Source organism: Lacerta agilis, chromosome 14, assembly GCF_009819535.1.
Source record: "Lacerta agilis isolate rLacAgi1 chromosome 14, rLacAgi1.pri, whole genome shotgun sequence".
Lineage (NCBI taxonomy): Eukaryota > Metazoa > Chordata > Lepidosauria > Squamata > Lacertidae > Lacerta > Lacerta agilis.
Window position 1 is genome coordinate 40,150,061 of NC_046325.1, and position 18,451 is coordinate 40,168,511.

General features: G+C 45.7%; 1 protein-coding gene across 1 annotated transcript; it reads left to right on the top strand.

Annotated features, from left to right (window-relative positions):
- Positions 1-4,297: 4,297 nt before the first annotated feature.
- LOC117057970 (receptor activity-modifying protein 1-like) lies at positions 4,298-17,190 on the top strand. Its single transcript, XM_033168811.1, has 5 exons — positions 4,298-4,364; positions 6,374-6,484; positions 11,964-11,990; positions 13,465-13,609; positions 16,848-17,190. The coding sequence occupies exons 1-5, from the start codon at positions 4,298-4,300 to the stop codon at positions 17,188-17,190; spliced, it is 693 nt and encodes a 230-aa protein (XP_033024702.1).
- Positions 17,191-18,451: the final 1,261 nt, after the last annotated feature.

Consider the following 18,451-nt stretch of genomic DNA (forward strand, 5'->3'; position numbering starts at 1 on the left):
TGTTAGGTCCGCAAGCTGCGCATATTCCATCAGTTTAGTTGGGAAAAAGTCAGACGTTCTCACCCCCTCCTCCAATTTAAGGCGTTATTTAGAGCAGTGTTTTTCAACCTTTTTTGGGCAAGGGCACACTTGTTTTATGAAAAAAATCACGAGGCACACCACCATTAGAAAATGTTAAAAAATTTAACTCTGTGCCTATATTGACTATATATAAAGTAATTCTCTTGAATAGGAATCAAATAAACACAATTTTTCCCACGGCACACCAGGCAACATCTCGCGGCACACTAGTGTGCCGCGGAACAGTGGTTGAAAAACACTGATTTAGAGAGAGGGTGGTTTTGAAAGAATTAGATAGAGGTTTCCGCGTGCGACACCGTTTTGGAGCTGAGTTGGTTTAATATTTCCACCTCCACTTTTCCAACAGCGATTGTTGAGCAGCAACGGTAAAAATAAAATAATAAAAATTGCAATCGCTACTGCGAGAAGCAGTGAAGGATAGGCGTGCCTGGCGTGCTCTGGTCCATGGGGTCGGACACGACTGAACAACAAAATACTGTAATTATCAAACGCAACAGCCTATGAAGCAAACAAGAAGAAGAAATCCATCAAAGCAATCAATACAATTCAACACAGTCATTGGCTAACTCATAGCATGGCCAGGATACTTCCTAATTTGAGCCAGGAGGAGGGCAACAAGACTAGGAGCGTTTTACAGGAGGGATTTTCGACTGGAAAAGGCATGCCAGTCCACACTCACAGCACTCTGCAATATTAGCAACAGAATAGACTCCCTGGAAAAGACCCTGATGTTGGGAAAGATGGAGGGCACAAAGAGAAGAGGACGAGATGGTTGGACACTGTTCTCGAAGCTACCAACATGAATTTGACCAAACTGTGGGAAGCAGTGGAAGACAGGAGTGACTGGCGTGCTCTGGTCCATGGGGTCACGATGAGTCGGACACGACTAAACAACAACAACAATAGTGCCAGATTGTTTTGCATCTGGGAGCGGAACTTCCTGGTCAGAGATTGTAGTTTAGAACTTACACACAATATAGAACCCAGTTTTCTATCCTAATGAAGGGGAGAGCGGTAAGGTGACTCGTTCCCTTCTTATAAAGGCCACCACTATTGGTTTTTGTTTTTCAAAAAAACATTTATTCAAAAGCTACAATGCAGTTGAAATGCAATGCATTTAAAGACCACCCACGCGGGTGGCACTGTGGGTTAAACCACAGAGCTTAGGGCTTGCTGATCAGAAGGTCGGCGGTTTGAATCCCCGCGATGGGGTGAGCTCCTGTTGCTCGGTCCCTGCTCCTGCCAACTTAGCAGTTTGAAAGCACGTCAAAGTGCAAGTAAATAAATAGGTACCGCTCCGGCGGGAAGGTAAATGGCGTTTGCGTGCGCTGCTGTGGTTCACCAGAAGCGGCTTAGTCATGCTGGCCACATGACCCGGAAGCTGTACGCCGGCTCCCTCGGCCAGTAACGTGAGATGAGCGCCGCAACTCCAGAGTCGTCCGCAACTGGACCTAATGGTCAGGAGTCCCTTTACCTTTATTGTTCTTTACCAAACTCGCATTGTTTCAAAATGTGTCTCTGATGAGAGCAACGCTATCACTCATCGCCGCATACACACCCTCCAAGCGTATCCCAACAGGGAAAACTCTCCCATAGTCTCTGACACTTCAGAAACTTGAACCACCATTTGTTTTGGCACTGGGACTTGGCTATGTTGAGTTTTTGCTGGGGAGCAGCCAAGCAACCCACCTCTTGAAGTTTGTATATCTCTCATAGGGCTGCAGGGAAACCACGTGCCAGTACCTCTCTCCCCTGCTTTGTTGAGTGTTTATAGAATTGGTCTTATCTTATTGGCTTCAAAACTATGTTTTCCTTCTCATTGGTTTCATATACCTGGGCATAGGGGTAACGGATACATTTTCAGCATGCTGTTGGCTTCGTAGCTAGAGAGCAAAATCTTAGCGTATGGAATATCCAACGAAAAGAGGCACCCTATTTTAAAATGGCCTGCCAAATAAATGTGGGAATGTTGTAGGTAGCAGGAGAGGATATATTGATTAATATCATCCTTACTAACTCGCGCTAGCAAGTTTCTTCACATAGCAGAGTGCATTCCCTTATTACACAGCAGGAAGCTGGTTGCAGACTCATTAGAATCTCTTAATATAAATAAGCAATTCAATCTGGCTTGCCCAGATTAGGGGTATGTTCCTGGTAATACCCCTTGAATCCCTCTTAAAAAGAATAAATACACAACAGTCTTATTCATAAGTAACAAAAATAAGTTGAAACAAAATAAAAAAAATTCCTTCCAGTAGCACCTTAGAGACCAACTAAGTTAGTTCTTGGTATGAGCTTTCGTGTGCACGCACACTTCTTCAGATACATTCAGATAAAAAAAGTTGACTCACAATCAGGTAGGGCACAGTTTAAAATTACAAATACAGCTTAAAATTACAAATACATAGAAATAGGTTTACCCCATATGGGAGATAACCCAGGGGCTGCTGGCTGAGAGCCACCCGTGCAGCCCAGGTGAAGCAGAAAGCAGGCAAGATGAAAAAGAAAGGAGGTGGCTACCTGACTTGGCCTTTTACCAGGTCTAGAAAGGTCACGCCCCCCCCCCTTACTGGTCACATGCAAAGGAAGGATGCTCCAGAACAGGTGTAACAGGAAGTTCGACTGGCTGGACCAACATCCCCTGCGTGTCCACTCTAGCAATACAGGTAATGTTGCACTTGTCTGCTCCAGTGGATTACATCCCACAAGAAAAGGCAGTGAAATGAAACTCACAATGCAATACAGAGTTACGTGTGCTTAAGGTCGCAATATGCTTAAGTATGCCTTGCCTTGTGTTGGGATTTGGTCCCTGCATGTAATTTTCCACTGTTCGGAAAACAAGTGTGCCTATGGATTTTCTCAGCACAGCAGCATTAAGAAGCGAGGATCTCCCTGGAATCTGTGAACAATGAGATTATCTTGGAGCATGTTTAGAATTCTCCAAAGCCAGCTCACCCATGGAACTATCATCTCCCGGACATTCATGCCCCTTGTTTGATAGTTATCAAATGACTCTTTCTTTCAACAACTGGTCCAGTTTGCAAGACACTCACATGGGACGGTTTCATTGGCTGAAACACAGCCAAACTCCCAAGTTGATGTGGGCCATAGGGGTCTCAGACAGCAATTTGATAAGAGAGGAGAAATGCTGAGTTTCTCTCCAAGATGGTGATGAGAATGCCCCAACCTCTCTGGCTTTGTCTCCTGTATTCTATCCTGCTGTTGCTCTTTTGCAGAGGTAAGTGTTCCCTTTCCCGTCCCGTTAGAAAAAAAATATATAGTCGTCTTTCAGCGCTAATGTGAGTATAATGCTATTGAGAGAAAAAATCAACCCTAAGTTTGGTCTGAATTGTATGGAAATAAGGCCAGGGACTCACCAAGACAACCTGTATATGTAATTGAGCATTGATCCTGATTTTCTTGCACAAAACTCCCATGGAAGTTAGAATGCATCCAGTCTTTTATTGAGCATTCGTTCTGATTTGCTTGGGAACTCTACAGAGTTTTAGCTACCTAAGCATGCCTGCTGCTGTTGTTGTTGTTGTTTAGTTGTGTCCGACTCTCCGTGACCCCATGGACCAGAGCACGCCAGGCACTCCTGTCTTCCACTGCCTCCTGCAGTTTGGTCAGACTCATGTTGGTAGCTCCGAGAACACTGTCCAACCATCTCGTCCTCTGCCATCCCCTTCTGCTTGTGCCCTCCATCTTTCCCAACATCAGGGTCTTTTCCAGGGAGTCTTCTCTTCTCATGAGGTGGCCAAAGTATTGGAGCCTCAGCTTCAGGATCTGTCCTTCCAGTGAGCACTCAGGGCTGATTTCCGTCAGAATAGATAGGTTTGATCTTGCAGTCCATGGCATAGCTGTCAACCCTACCTGCTGTTTCCCAATGCTATAATAAGGGAATTTCCCGCAAAAAAAGGAAAAAGGTTGACAGCTATGGTCCATGGGAATATCAAGAGTCTCCTCCAGCACCATAACTCAAAAGCAAAAATTCTTCCATGATCAGCCTTCTTTGTGGTCCAGCTCTCACTTCCATACATCACTACTGGGGAAACCATAGCTCTAACTATACGGACCTTTGTCGGCAAAGTACTCAGAAGTAAATCCTATTCAATTCAGTGAGGCTAAGCCCTAGTTTCCAGTTTTGGAGGGGGTCCTCTACACTGCATATTGATTTCCACAACCCGACCAAATTTCTGGCTAGGACTCTGCAATAATGACGACGAACGAGGGCTTTGACATTTGCAATCCCTTGGAGCTGTTCTCCCTTCTCTTGGAAGAACGTACAGTGGAAATTGTGTGATTTGGAAACCCACAAAACGACTTGTTTCGATTCCAGTTTAACAGACATTTGGAACAAATTACAACAAATTTGCCTTCCTTGGTGAGGACCCCCCCCCCCGCGCTTCTTCTGAATGTATGAGGCCAGCTTCTCCATAGAAGCTCTACCTCATGGGTTATAAAGCTATTGCATTTAACTTTGGGGGGGCGGGTTTGACATCTGTTGGTGTTTAGCTTGGATTATTTTAGTTGGCGGCAGCAAAGTTGATTTTGATTTCCTATTCTTGAGCTCTGCTGCATTGTTTGAATAAAGCAACAAAGTCATCCTGGCTTTAGCATAATAACGCTGTGTTGGTGCACACCTGGGGGTGACTCCCTTGCAGGTGAACCCGAGGGACCTTGTTGCAGACCTGGGGTCACTCGCGGGGCAGAGGGAAGGGCAAGGAAGCTCCCTGCTGTGCTTAGAACTGGCTTCAAAGCAACCCAACCGAACAGAAACAAGGGAGCCCCTCTCCAATTCCAGCAGCTGCACAAACATACAATATGCAAAAAATAAGAGGAGCAGCCAAAGCAGTTATTCTGAACTGACAAGGGTAGTCTGCGGAAGCCCCTGTTAGATTTTTCTTTTCCTACTGCCAGATTCTTTCCTCCTTCACCTCTTCCATCTCTTGCACCGTGAGGTGCAGCAGTGGCCTCGACAATGAGAGCATTACATACCCTCCAACATTTCGCCGATGAAATGTTTTCGGAGGTTAGGTCCTGAGTAACTGAGAGGGAGGCAGCTTTTAGCGTTCTGCAAACTGAACAGAAACATCCTCGGGGTTATTTGATAAAAAAAACAGGTCTCTGTGGAGAGCCAGTGTGGTGTAGTGGTTAAGAGCGGTAGACTCGTAATCTGGTGAACCGGGTTCGCGTCTCCGCTCCTCCACATGCAGCTGCTGGGTGACCTTGGGCTAGTCACACTTCTCTGAAGTCTCTCAGCCCCACTCACCTCACACAGTGTTTGTTGTGGGGGAGGAAGGGAAAGGAGATTGTTAGCCGCTTTGAGACTCCTTCGGGTAGTGATAAAGCGGGATATCAAATCCAAACTCTTCCTCTTCTTCTTCTTCTTAAGGCTTAATCCCATCTACGTAGACATGGACTGTGTCAGGCTGCTGTGCACATTGCGTTTTCTTCTGGGACCGAGTACACCCCCCCCCCCTCTGCATAGTCCACACACGACCTAGATCGGGGTAGGCAACGAATGGCCCAAGGGCTGGATGAGGCCCTATTGCCTTCTAAATCCCGGCCCGCGGACGATCCGGGAATCAGTGTGTTTTTACATGAGTAGAATGTGTCCTTTTATTTAAAATGCATCTCTAGGTTATTTGTGGGGCATAGGAATTCATTCATTATTTTTTTTCCAAAATATATTCCAGCCCACCACATGGTCTGAGGGACGGTGGACCATCCCACGGCTGAAACAGGTTGCTGACCCCTGATCCAGATCTTGGCCCTGAAAAGCACTTCTTGAGAAACTGGTTTCATTTTGAAAAGAAAAACTCGTCGCAGAGTGATTCTGCATCCCCCCCCCCCCGTGTGTCCATTTGCGGGAAGGGAAAAATGTGAATCGCCTAATCAGAGGGAGGGTTTTCTAAAGCGTATCAAGTAAACCCACCCTCTCTCTCTTGTGGCAATCCAGGATCCAGAATCAATGTAGACCAAGCAGCATGTTAAGAATGATTGCAGTGCTATTTTTCTAGAAAAAGAGGTGCCAGAACTCACCATGAACACCTCCCTCGTTCTCCTAGAATGGCAATGGCGCCCACTTGAGAGGTGCTGGAACTGAGTTCCAGCTGAAAAAAAAGCCCTGGAGACGTCCTATTCCATGCCCTCCAACATTTCCCCGAGGGAAATAGGGACGTCCCAAGGAAAAGTGGGACATTCCGGGATCAAATCAGAAACCAGGACAGATTCTGTAAATCTGGGACTGTCCCAGGAATATAGGGCCACTTGGATGGTCTGGCTTTAGGGTGGGGCCGAGACAGAAGGGACTCCTGCAATTCTCCTTCTCCGACCTTTCTCTCTCTTTTTTCTCCTTCAGGATGCACAGCACTGACCTACGATGACTTTGAAGATGAAAGTAAGAGAGAAACAAATATTTGTTCTCTGGGAACAAGGAGAGCACACCACTGCCCTTTCCCAGTTATCTTTCCCTCACCATTTCCCCATTTCTCGTACTGTTAAATATACAGCTTGGAAGGAGACAGAGTCAGCATGGTGCCTTTAATCTCTTTTATTCCATAAAATCAGGTTTAAACAGCAACTTCAACTGGAACCTGTTATGTATTGGGTTTAACACATGTTATGATTCTAACCAATCGTAGAAGCGTAGGTGGAAGAAAGTTCTAATGGCAAGCTCTGTCAACTGTCAACTGCCAACTGGCAGTTCTTGTTGGGGCTTTCAGAGTGTGTTCTTGTTTTAATATGGGAGTGAGCTTTTGAATAAACGAAGTTACATTGGGCTTCTGACTTTTCCTGAATATTTGATATTGACAAAGGCTGTGGCCATATTTATTGCTTCCATCATTGTGATGTCATCTTTTGCCAGCAGCTTGCGGCGGAGACGGCTGTCTCGCACGCCAGTGATGAATCTTTCGAGAAGTCGTTCCTCGATGTCAGTGAATTGACAATACATTGCAATTGCCTGGAGCGCGGTGATGTATTCACTCACTGACTCTTGTGCTTGTTGCACTCTGTGCGCCAAGTCGTAGCGGCGGTGGTTCTTAGTTGGCTGAGGCGTGAGGTGTCTTGTCATAGCCTGTGTCAGCTCATCGAAAGTGCAGGCCTCTGTGTCCCTGGGTGCCATCAGACCTTCCAGTAGAGTGATGGCGGAACTTCCCAGCACTGTCAATAGCACATCCACCTTGTCTGCCTCCCTAGTGAAGCCTTGTAGTCGGACGTAGCTCCTTATTCGGCGGAGCCACTGTGGCCATTCTGCAGGATGGCTCATATCGAAGTCCGGTGGCGGCCGACTATGACTGGTGGCCATCCTCAGACCTGAAGTAGTCGCTTGTACGATTATGGGTAGTTGCGAAGACGCGGCAGGCGCAGTCTCATTTCCGGGGCTTCTTGCTGAGTCCAGCGTGGGGCGTTGTTGTTGCAATTACTGTGAGGCGGCAGGCGGCTGTGCTGCGTTGCAATCTCAGGCCTCTGGTATCTAGCGGGAGCTCATGAATCCCATCCTCGTCGCCAATATTAAATATTTAGGAAAAGTCAGAAGCCCAATGTAACTTCGTTTATTCAACAGCTCACTCCCATATTAAAACAAGAACACACTCTGAAAGCCCCAACAAGAACTGCCAGTTGGCAGTTGACAGTTGACAGAGCTTGCCATTAGAACTTTCTTCCACCTACGCTTCTACGATTGGTTAGAATCATAACATGTGTTAAACCCAATACATAACAGAACCCAAACTGTGTAAAAACCCACCAGAGAAAGGCTGGAGAAAACCCGCCAAAACTGTCCTCGTAAAACTGCCCATTGGCGTGCTTACTTCTGATTGGAGCGTTCGCCTGCCCTTACGCTTCTGTGATTGGTTAGGTCGTGCCAGGCGGTGGACCCTGATTGGTGGCTGAACAGCCCCTATTGATTTCAGTCTCAATACGTAACACATACAGAGGGTACTGAGCCTTTAAGAAATGGGGACACGGGAGGGCCTTCCCAGAGGCTGCACCCTAGATTTAGCAGACCCTCCCATGGATGTCCACATAGCCCAGTGGTCCTCAAAGGGTGTGGCAGGAGAGGATGGCGAGTGTGGTGGGAACATTCAATGAAAATCAATATTAGATTCTGGGTATGATTTGTGTTGTTATGGAGCCACATTCTTTTATGAGAGCCAGTGTGGTGTAGTGGTTAAGAGCGATGGCCTCGTAATCTGGTGAACCGGGTTCGCGTCTCCCCTCCTCCACATGCAGCTGCTGGGTGACCTTGGGCTAGTCACACTTCTCTGAAGTCTCTCAGCCCCACTCACCTCACAGAGGGTTTGTTGTGGGGGAGGAAGGGAAAGGAGAATGTTAGCCGCTTTGAGACTCCTTCGGATAGTGAAAAGCGGGATATCAAATCCAAACTCTTCTTCTTCTTCTTCTTCTTTTATACTTTTCTGGATGTCTCACGGTCTTATGATAAAGTAGTTGTGTTCTGTGCTAGAAAACAAGCACTGCTAGGAGTTGTTTTGTTTTCCAATGTATTTCTTATCGATTAAAAAAAAAATTGTTCTGGCACGAGCAAATTTCTATTTTGGAAGTGTGGCCCAGAATCCAACATTTCTCCGATGAAAATAGGGACGTCCCATTCTGTAATGATAATTTTACTATTTATATCCCACACATCTGACTGCGTTGCCCCAGCCACTCTGGACAGATTCCAACATATATAAAAACATAATAAAACATTAAACATTTTTTTAAAAACACCTTCCCTATACAGGATTGCCTTCAGACGGCTCGAGGGTCGAAAATAGGGATGTGCTAAGGAAAAGCAGGACATTCCAGGATTAAATCAGGAACCAGGACAGCTTTTCTAATTTAGGGACATCCCTGGAAAATAGGGACACTTGGAGGGTCTGGTGGCTCTGAGAAAAATGTTCGAGAACCACCGACTTAGCCCCTTCTCTTTCCACCGTCAGGAAAATACATTTTAAATTCATCTAAAAGTGTTTTAATGTGGCCACTGTCTGGTCGTATTTTTTTTCTTTTTTATATCTTTAAAGTGTTTTGACGTGTTTTTAATTGTTGCTGTAAATCATCACCGTCATAATTTTATTGTTTGTACCGCGGCCACAACATATATAAAGACATAATGAAACATTACACATTGATCGCCTTGGGTAATATATCGTAGGAAGGTGGGCCAATAAATTGAAAAGGACGGACAAACAAATTGATGAGGAAAGATTTCAGCTGCTGAATTTCTGCCCGCAATGACGGTGCTAAAGGCGCACGAATGCTGCCAGAAAAAAATGTGGTAACCTCTTCCCAAGACAGTAACAGATTCCCTCCCTCTTTAATGGGGACATCAGGTTAGGGCCAGGGGAACTTTTCATTTGTGCTTTCCTCCCCACTCCTCCCCAAACTGGAAGAGATCCCAGAACTACCTAATATTTTTGGATCAGGAATAGGGAGCCCCTGCCTTGGGAAGAAAGGCGTTTGGTGCTTTTTCGCTTTTGAACAACGAGATGCTTGAGAGGAAACCATGGATGTTTACAAAAATTACTTGGCACAATGTGGAAGGAGCTGATAAGGCAGGGATTTCTTTTCTCTTTTTTTAACAGTAAAACTTAGGGTCAGCCAGTGAATTTTTACAACACCAGGGCAGATAGAAGTTAACATTTCATTGTGCAACATGTAATATATCTACGGAACTCATTGTCCCTGGGTGTTCTGATTGCATAGATGGCTTTCAAAAGAATTGTTTTCTCTCTCTTTTGGCTTCTTGGGGGAACGTTCATTCATGTCCATTGATCATTGCAGCCAAGAATAAAAGATTTACTTTTGAAAGCAGGACGATGCCCAATCGCCAGATACACTGGCTTGGTTTGCAATATTAAACAATAGTTTAAAGCAGGGGTCAGCAAACTTTTCCAGCAGGGGGCCGGTCCACTGTCCCTCAGACCTTGTGGCATGGTGTGGCACCAAGTAAATGATTTGGTGAATGAATACATTCTGTTTGCATTCCAGGACTGACTAAGGTAGGATTGGGAATGGATCCGATTTCCTATAGAGGCAAGTAGGGGAGGTGTCTCCCTCCTCTCCTGCAACATCTAGTTGAGAACCAGTGTTAGAAACTCAGCTATATAAGCTAGGCACCGAATGGCTCTTTAAAACAGGGTTACAGTCACCAAAACGAAGTGTCTAGTTGCCTTTTTGGGGGTCCAGACAGCTCGAAAGTTGTATTTTTCAATACAACTTTTTGGTTCCTGAAATCCCATTCTCATTGTGCAGATAAAAGATCATGGGTAGAATTCTACAGGATGTGTTCAGCTAGTGCAGGGGTCAGCAACCTTTTTCAGCCATGGGCCGGTCCACCATCCCTCAAACCATGTGGTGGGCTGGACTATATTTTTTGGGGGGAAATGAACGAATTTCTATGCCCCACAAATAACCCAGATATGTGCATTTTAAATAAAAGCACATATTCTACTCACGTAAAAACACCAGGCAGGCCCCACAAACAACTCAGAGATGCATTTTAAATAAAAGGACACATTCTACTCATGTAAAAACACACTGATTCCCGGACCGTCCGTGGGCCAGATTTAGAAGGCGATTGGGCCGGATCCGGCCCCGGGGCCTTAGTATGCCTACCCATGGTTTAAAATAAGCTATAGCTTAATGTGCACAAGCACATCTCCTGCACATCTGTTGCTCTTAACCTCGCCATGCAGAGGGTGAAACAATCCCCAAGCAAGCTAGAGTGTGGCTTGTTGTGATGTGTGAAGCTGTGCTCATGGTTTGTTACCTTCAAATAAACCAACGGAGGTAAACTCAGGACATGGTTTGGTTGTAGGAAACCGCACATCACAACATTGAGGCTCTGGCTAGCTTCCTCCCTTGCATGGCACAGACGGGACTAACTTCAACTCCATCAGTTTCAATGGGTCTGCTCTGTCTGTGATCAACTCAGATACAACGGATAGTTTGTCTTTTAACTACGGTTTAACACGGCATTTGAACGCAGACGTTGGGACTTAAGGTTGCCTGGATGCCTTGCTTGCTTGTCACCTCAAAGTTCCCCATTCCTGATCCCCGACATGTAGAGGGGCTCCTTGTAGCTGTGACAGGAGGGGAAACCAATATGCTCGTCCTCAGAGAGGCTCTCGTGAACTTGAACAGGGTTCTGGGCTGAGCGTTTGTCCTCCTCCAGATGTTTGTCCCCCCAGCAGAGATTTAATAATCTCCATCATCCCTCGCTTGGGAACCTCTGGGGATGGGGAGGGGAGGAATTTGGCTGGTCTCTGCTGGAGAGAGAAGAGTGCTATGCCAAGATGTATCTTTGATCGGATTTACGGATCAACTGGGCTGATTCCATCTGTCTTCCTCTTAAGTTTGTGTCACTTCTGGAGCCAAAAGCTGAAGGTGAAATTGTGCATACAGGGGAGATGAAGCAGGCTTCGCAGGTTCCCCTTCTTTAAATAGACCTTTCTTGAGTGCAAGGGTCAGCAACCTTTTTCAGCCGTGGGCCGGACCACTGTCCCTCAGACCATGTGGTGGGCCGGACCATATTTTTTTTTGGGGGGGGGGGAATGAACGAATTCCTATGCCCCACAAATAACCCAGAGATGCATTTTAAATAAAAGCACACATTCTACTCATGTAAAAACACCAGGCAGGCCCCACAAATAACCCAGAGATGCCTTTTAAATAAAAGGACACATTCTACTCATGTAAAAACACGCTGATTCCCGGACCGTCCACGGACCAGATTTAGAAGGCGATTGGGCCGCATCCAGCCCATGGGCCTTAGGTTGCCTACCCCTGAGCTAGTGAGTCCCCAGGCCTGCCCTATCACTGTTACTCATCCTACAGCTGTTCCTAGACTAACATCTACCTTCTCCTTCCAGTCTCCTACCTGTATCCGGATGAAGAAGGTGAGCAATGATCTCTTCCTCCCATCCCCTCTGTTGCGAAACAGAAGTCCTCGTTCTTCTTTTAGCCACGGGCTCCTGTTTTAATGAGATCTGCGTCCCAAAATGGTCTGTTTACCCAATATCTCATTTCTTTATTTTGTGACCTCCGTTGGAGGTTTTCACACGTGACACACACTGCATTTGCCGCTTAGTTCAGCCTTCACCAATCTGGGCCTCCTCATATGTTTTGGAATACAACTCTAGCTGATGGGAGAAGGCTGACTTAGGGTGTTTTCGCAGAGATGGGGAAGGAACACAAACCTATACAGTGGTACCTCAGGTTGAGAACTTAATTCGTTCTGGAGGTCCCTTCTTAACCTGAAACCATTCTTCACCTGAGGTACCACTTTAGCTAATGGGGCCTCCCACTGCCGCTGCCCCACCACCATGCGATTTCTGTTCTCATCCTGAAGCAAAGTTCTTAACCCAAAGTACTATTTCTGGGTTAGCGGAGTCTAACCTGAAGCGTCTGTAACCTGAAGTGTCTGTAACCCGAGGTACCACTGTATCCTTCAAACCAATATGTGAACTGAAATGCAACTCGCCTTCAACATTTGCACTGCTCTAAACAGAAAAGGGCACTTACATTAGTGGGAAATAATCTACAAGAATATTGGGAGAAAGTGCCTGCAGAGATTTGCTCACATATTTGCATACGAATTTTGATTTTAAGAAAGAATTAAAAAGATTGCAAGGTGGTGTGGAAATGGGAAGAACTGAATTTAAGACTGAAACAAAGAGAGAGAAACAGGGAGGAAGCAAAAACATGGAGATTCAGCTCCGAGGGCCTTCTGGCGGTTACCTCACTGCGAGAAGCCAAGTTACAGGGAACCAGGCAGAGGGCCTTTTCGGTGGTGGCACCCTCCCATCAGATGTCAAAGAGATAAACAACTATCTGACATTTAGAAGACATCTGAAGGCAGCCCTGTTTAGGGAGGTTTTTAATGACTGATGTTTTTGATGTATTTTTAATCTTTGTTGGAAGTTGCCCAGAGTTGTTTATTATTATTATTATTATTATTATTATTATTATTATTATTATTATTATTATTATTAAACAGATTTGCACAACCCTAGTTACATGCACCGTTTGCCTGTTGGGTTGAATGTAAAAAGCTGGCCGGAATGTGATTTGATTCCTCTCCCACACCATTTGCACACGGTGTAGATGGTACAACAGAATCAGGCATCCTTTCTGCTGCCTGCGATGTTTGATACGCTTTCTTCCCAGGGCCAAAACAGAAGTGATGTTTGTCAGGTAGTTTGCATTTGCGTAGCTGATGTTTAATAAATGAATTGCTGGCAAGATGCAGTGGGAGCTGGGGGTGGGGGCACATACTGAGCTGGATGGAGATGTATGATGGGATGGCGCAGGGCCTTTTTGCCTGCCACAGTCCCAGTCAGAACCCCCTTCTGATCTCTCATTCTCGGCTAGGGCCTTTTGAAGAAGAGGACGGCCAAGCCAGTGACTGTGGAGATACCTACTATGACTGGGTAGCGCTGTTCTGCTGGCCCAAGTTTCATGCCTCCGTCATGGCTGCAGCAGAGAGCAGCCGGTGCCTCTGGGAAACAACTGGCAGGTATAGATTCCTGAGCGGCAGACCTGGTTCCTGGTACCTCAGGGGGGTTGGTTTCTTGATTTATTTTATATATAGGCCTCCCCCCATTTATGTGGGGGTTACATTCTGGTGTGTTGTTCCCTCTATGGCAGAGACCATACCTTCCAACAAGGGACGCGGGTGGCGCTGTGGGTTAAACCACAGAGCCTAGGGCTTGCCGATCAGAAGGTCAGCAGTTCGAATCCCCGCGACGGGGTGAGCTCCCGTTGCTCGGTCCCAGCTCCTGCCAACCTAGCAGTTCCAAAGCACGTCAAAGTGCAAGTAGATAAATAGGTACCACTCCCGGCAGGAAGGTAAACGGCATTTCCGTGCGCTGCTCTGGTTCGCCAGAAGCAACTTAGTCATGCTGGCCACATGATCCGGAAGCTGTACGCCGGCTCCCTCGGCCAGTAAAGCGAGATGAGCGCCGCAACCCCAGAGTCGTCCGTGACTGGACCTAATGGTCGGGGGTCCCTTTACCTATACCTTCTAACATTTCTCCAGTGCAAACAGGGACTCCTACCATATTCTCCAACATCTATACAGTGAAAATAGGGATGTTCTTGCTGGGAATTCCATTCCTCCCGTGCTGCAGATGTGTGGGATTGTTACATATCACATGTCTGTTTACATTCCAGCACTGATTATTGGAGTCTTGTGAGAGGAAATTAAGATATGTTGTTTCTGCTCTGTATAGCTTTTGCAGCTCTCTCTCCGAGGAAGAAAGACAGAGAGAGAAGCCATGTATTCTTTGTTCTGTTACGTTTGATTTAATTTGCAATAAATTAGGTTTAGATGTTACTCCTCAAGGCTGAGCTTCTGTTTTGAACTCTGCTTGTCATGTGCTCATGTCCCTGGATATGGGCCACATCAGTGTGACAGAAGACTGGAGTGATGAATCCCTGGCGCCGCTGCGTTGGGGGGGAAGCAGCAGGCCTCGGCGTTATCACCCAACAATTCTAAGGGAAAGTGGGACATTCCAGGACCAAGCCAAAAACCGGGACGGCTTCTGTAAATCTGGGACCGTCCCTGGAAAATAGGGACACTTGGAGGGTCTGAGAGATAGCTCCTCCTGAATCTGACCTCATTGAGAAATTGGTTGCCATCATGCCAAATATTTCCTGCTCTTGTTGATGGTGCAGTGAGCTTTTAATGTCTGATGAATTATTGTATTTTAATATTGTGTTGGAAGCCGCCTAGAGTGGCTGGGGAGGCCCAGCCAGATGGGCAGGGTATAAATAAATTATTATTATTATTATTATTATTATTATTATTATTATTATTATTATTATTATTATTATTTAGGGAGTAAAGGCAAGCTACCACAATGCTATAGGGACAAGGGTTGTCCCTTTAAGGATTTTCACTCTTCAGACATGGAGGTGGAGCTTAGGAAGGGGAGTCCACGCCTGGAAGGTTTTTTGTTTTTTTCCAACATATTTTTTATTTGCCCAGGAACCTCACCAAAATGCTGGAGAGGATGCACCTCCACAGGCACATACCTCCACATGTGCTGGGAATGCCCCCAAATCCAGCTATTCTGGACAACAATCATACAAGAAATATGCAAAATAACTAAGCAAGTATTAGAGGTCACCCCAGGACTGGCCCTACTAAACATCTTCCAAGATAATAATGCCCACTCACATCATAAAGAGCTCATCACCCACCTAGTCTCAGCAGCCAGAAACACCATAGTCAGACACTGGAGAGACCTGTCAGGAGTAAGCATGGACCAATGGTACCAAATAGTATAGGAAACAGCCTCATTAGAAAAACTAACCAATAAACTGAAACTGGCACGGGGACAAATAGAAGATGCCTTCACCCCGGTATGGCTCCCCTTTATCCCCTCTATCCTTTGGAGGTAGGATTCTGTCAAGCCAGGTTTCTGGATCCCAGTGATCTGTCCATGGTCCTGACCTCCCTGCTTCTCCTGTCTGTACCCTCACACCTCTTTTTCAGCTACCTTTGAATATGGCACTGACGGTCCTCATTCCTGACATATCATGGCTCTCCTCTAGGCCAGTGTTTTTCAACTTTTGGGCAAAGGCACACTTGTTTCATGAAAAAAATCACGAGGCACACCACCATTAGAAAATGTTAAAAAAATTAACTCTGTTCCTATATTGACTATATATAAAGTAATTCTCTTGAATAGGAATCAAATAAACAAATTTTCCCCACGGCACACCAGGCAACATCTCGCGGCACACTAGTGTGCCGCAGAACAGTGGTTGAAAAACACTGCTCTAGGCAGAATTGGCTCTTCATCTGTTGGTTGTGCCATTAAGGCGTGTTGAATTTGTCAACTTTCAAATTCCATAAATGGGGATTTGAAAACTTTGAAAACTTGGGAATTCAAAGGATATTTTGGTTAAATTAATCTAATTTAGTTTCGGTTGGTGAGTAAAATGTGTGTAAAATTGCACAGAAATCATTACAAATGATTGCCTAGTACTTGCTGTTATATAATGTTAATTTATTTAGTAAGCATTGCCGGACATTTTCAGACAGCAAAATTAAAACTCTTTGGCTTTCCAAAAGCAGTTCATGTGCTTCTTCAACAAATGTTATTAATTAATTAATTAAATTTCTATACCACACTTCATCTAAAGATCACGGGGTGATTTACAATATGATGTTGACCAATCACAAAAATAAAAGCAGTTTTGAATTCCTTCACACCTAAAAACTTATTTTTAAGACCCACTCACTAAAGACATTTGCAAAAAAAAAGAGAGAGCATGCAGTCGTTCCTTGGAAGTCGAACAGACGTTCTGGAAGTCCGTTCGACTTCCAAAACGTTCGGAAACCAAAGCGCGGCTTCCGATTGGCTGCCGGAAGCTGCTGCAGCCAATCAGAAGCCTCGTCGGACGTCCGCACTCCAAAAATAGTTTGCAAACCGGAACAGTCATTTCCGGGTTTGCGGCGTTCGGGGGCCAAAACGTTCGAGAACTAAGCTGTTTGAAAACTAAGGTACGACCTGTATTTGAATTCCTCACACCCAAACACATATTTTTAAGACCCCTCACCGAATAAATTTGCAAAAGTCAAGTTTTGCCCCCTTAAAGTGACATGCCGTAGAATCGTAGAATTGTAGAGTTGGGAAGGATCCCAAGGGTCATCTAGTTCGCCCACCTGCAATGCAGGAATCTCAGCTAAACCATCCACGGCAAATAGCCTATAATGTTCCATCCGCCATTTTGTCCCTCTACAGCATGTATAGCGAGCTGGTCCTCTGCACTGGGCTTCTGGCTGAAGGGATGGGCTGTCCGGTGGCCAGCCCCACCTTGGATGTCTTCTTCACGAGGATCCACGCCGAGTACTTCGCCAACTGCTCCCACCCCAGTGACGCCGCAGAGCATCGGCCACCCACCGGAGTGGTCGTCATCTTGACCTCCCTGCCGGTCTGTTTGGTGCCCCTCTCCATCGCCCTTGTCCTCCGCAAGGCACGGGGTCCCGAAACTGCACTGCAAACTCCCTCGCGGTGGGCAACAGTTAGAAAGGGAGCAGTACTGCTAAATGCCGAGAGGTGGGAGGCAACACTTTTGGGCATCTAGCTTGGAAAGCAACTGAGAGCAACTGGGCTGAAGTGTGAAGGAGAGGCGAATTTTATTCCGGTTGTTTTTTTTAACATCACATTTTTATTAAACTTTTAAAATCTTTGAATTCCAGCTTTCATGTTTGTTTTACATTTCCCTTTAAACTTCGACTTCCCGCCTTTTCTTCCCTGCTGTTCTGAATCCCAACCCATCTACATTTGTTGTTGTTGTTCAGACGTTCAGTCGTGTCCGACTCTTTGTGACCCCATGGACCAGAGCACGCCAGGCACGCCTATCCTTCACTGCCTCTCGCAGTTTGGCCAAACTCATGCCAGTCGCTTCGAGAACACTGTCCAACCATCTCATCCTCTTGTCGTCCCCTTCTCCTTGTGCCCTCCATCTTTCCCAACATCAGGGTCTTTTCCAGGGAGTCTTCTCTTCTCATGAGGTGGCCAAAGTACTGGAGCCTTCTAATGAACATTCCACCTAAAACATATTCTTTCATTTAAAACATTATCATTTTTCTTCCGCTGCTCATGTTTCAAATCCTGCTTGTGGTTTCATCTGATTATTATGTTTTTCAGAGATTCCCAAAAGGGCTTCTTCCACAAATAGCCTGTCATGCTGGTTTTTAAATTTTTGCTGTTCGCTTCGCCAGTTCTGCATAGTCCATTAGTGGCTGCTCCCCGTCCCTTGAATTTTATTTCTGAAATTACATATTCTAAGTCCTTTTTTCCCCCTCAAGAAAAAAATGTTTAGGGGTACTCTCATTTTCCTACTCATATTGAAATACTGCCCCTCAATGAGGCCAAACTAAGATTCACAAAATGTTAATAATAATAATAATAATAATAATAATAATAATAATAATAATAATAATAATAATAATAATAATTTATTTATACCCCGCCCATCTGGCTGAGTTTCGCCAGCCACTCTGGGCGGCTTCCAACAGAATGCTATAATACAATAATCTATTAAACATTAAAAGCTTCCCTAAACAGAGCTGCTTTCAGATGTCTCCTAAAAGTCTGGTAGTTGTTTTTCTCTTTGACATCTGGTGGGAGGGTGTTCAACAGGGCAAGTGCCACTACCGAGAAGGCCCTCTGCCTGGTTCCCTGTAACTTGGCTTCTCGCAGCGAGGGAACTGCCAGAAATCCCTCAGCGCTGGATCTCAGAGTCCGGGCTGAACGATGGGGGTGGAGACGCTCCTTCAGGTATAGTGGATTAAGGCTGTTTAGGGCTTTAAAGGTCAGCACCAACACTTTGAATTGTGCTC